The following is a 2011-nucleotide window of genomic DNA, read 5'->3' as shown; positions in this document are numbered from 1 at the left end:
TCTCTCTCTCTCTCTCTCTCTCTCTCTCTCTCTCTCACACACACACACACACACACACACACACACACACACACACACGAGGGGGTGGAGAATTATATGTCCTTCCCTCAGTAAGATTTTTCTGATCCTCAAAAACAATATAAACAAAAGTTAACAGCAGTTTATAAGCCTTGGAACTATACTTCAGTTGGCTAACAGGAAAACTGGATGAGGAGTACAGAGGATCAGCACATTGTGCTCTTGGACCAATGATGCCTGTGCCCAGATTCTCATCTTTCTATCTGGGTTTGGTGTCTGTTAGTACTTTAGGAACTGGAGCGATACCTTATCTCACACAATACAACAACCTTCACCTTTGACCAATCCAGAAGAATAGCCATCAAGCCCATTGGCTTATACAGATCAAACACACCAGGACTCCAGTTACTACTTATTGTTCAAGTTGCCACCCACCATCAAGTATGAATGCTGAATCCTAGTTAGCATTACTGCCAATGACTCTCCAATTCATTTTGTTGGTCACGACAGTAATTTCTAACATTTTCTGGATTTAGCCAAATCTTGTTTATTATCAGGAATCCCAAATGAGAAAAAAGTGAATGGAAAGAACCTATTTCTGTAATGATGGAGATTCCTTTGAGTTAATTTCTCTTTGTTTTGATCCCATGATACTTGCAGCCTCTTGTTCTTGATCAACACTGGAATTATGTTAACCACAGGACTTATGCTTACCTCCTGGCAAAGTAGTGCAATGTAGTATGAAGAGCACTGTTAGGACTAAGAAGAACTGGACTCTGGTTCAGTTCTGTTTAGGTCTGTCAACCTGAATTACTGCTGCCTCTTTACAATGATGAGGCTGTACTGGGTACTAGACTTGGGATCCTATAATAGGTCTAGTTCTCATTTGGCCTGACCAAGCAAGTTTATTCCAGATCATTCAAGACCCCAATCCCCTTAGTCATTCAGGGATTCCTATAGGAAGGTAGTGCTGCATACATGACTTACCTCCTTCAAACAGTACATCTTCTGAAAAGGCAAATGTTAACCAACATTTTATAAATAAAATCATGGTTGAAAAAGAGGTCAGGATCTAAAAGTTTTTAAATCATAAAATAAATTATCCGTAGAATAAAGCTTCCTTTCGAAATTCAAAATACTTCCCCTACTGTAGCCTTTTTGTAAGATCATAGTTTATTTTTTCAAAAAAGAAGGACTCTCTCTGTGTCCTGGGACTGTCTCCTGAGAACTGAATCTCTTTTCTCTTTTATTAATGTTACAGCCCCTGATATATTTTATCTTCAGTTTAAATTTAATTGGCAACTGTCCTAACGTGGGCATTTTTGCTTGGCATTTCATTTGGCCTCTTGGACCAGATTTATAAAAGCCTAAATGTTGTTGGGATGAGATGGTTCTATTAAAAAGAATTCTTATGTGGAGTATGAACATTTCATAAGGTTAGATGAATCTTTGGTGGCACTTGTTTAGTTTGTGTTTCTGTAAGAATAGATTCTACCTCCTTACTCTTCATTCTTTTTCAACTGTCTTCCAGAGAGCATTCACTACAGACTGCCCATTCTGGGCTCCCGGACAGCTGTCTTCCATGGACTACTGTCAGGTGCCTACAAAACCCTTCAGGAGACCCAACACTCTCCTTTGCCCAAAAAGGAGCAAATAAGCAAGACATTGAAGCAGTGAGTGGTCAGAGGTCATTATCCACCCCCAACTCTCAGCAAAAAGATAACTCCTCCAAGCTAGTTTCTGACTCTGGTGCCTTCTCATAATTTTATATCTCCAAAAAGATAATTCAATTCTGCCTTCCGAAGAACTACTGCTATTCTAGCTCTTACCACTTTCTCCTTCCTTTTTCCTAATGACAAAATGGTTTAATTTACATAAATATAAAGATTTTTCAATTAACACAGAATATGATGAGCGTGCTTTGTGTTGTTAAAGATTCTAATGCATGTTATTATATCTGACAACCTTCTGCTTATAAGACAAGGATTTTCCT

General features: G+C 38.6%; 1 protein-coding gene across 1 annotated transcript in view; it reads left to right on the top strand.

Annotated features, from left to right (window-relative positions):
- The window catches only part of CUNH1orf105 (chromosome unknown C1orf105 homolog), a 37602-nt gene extending 35907 nt beyond the window's left edge, over positions 1-1695 (top strand). The window contains exon 7 of the mRNA XM_008848527.1: positions 1550-1695. Within this exon, the coding sequence (XP_008846749.1) occupies positions 1550-1695 (146 nt within the window). The remainder of the gene's footprint in view (positions 1-1549) is intronic.
- Positions 1696-2011: the final 316 nt, after the last annotated feature.

The sequence above is a fragment of the Nannospalax galili genome, unplaced genomic scaffold (genome assembly GCF_000622305.1).
Source record: "Nannospalax galili isolate Female #2095 unplaced genomic scaffold, S.galili_v1.0 scaffold624, whole genome shotgun sequence".
NCBI lineage: Eukaryota > Metazoa > Chordata > Mammalia > Rodentia > Spalacidae > Nannospalax > Nannospalax galili.
The sequence above is the reverse complement of the archived record's forward strand: the minus strand, read 5'-3'. Positions and strand labels throughout refer to the sequence as shown.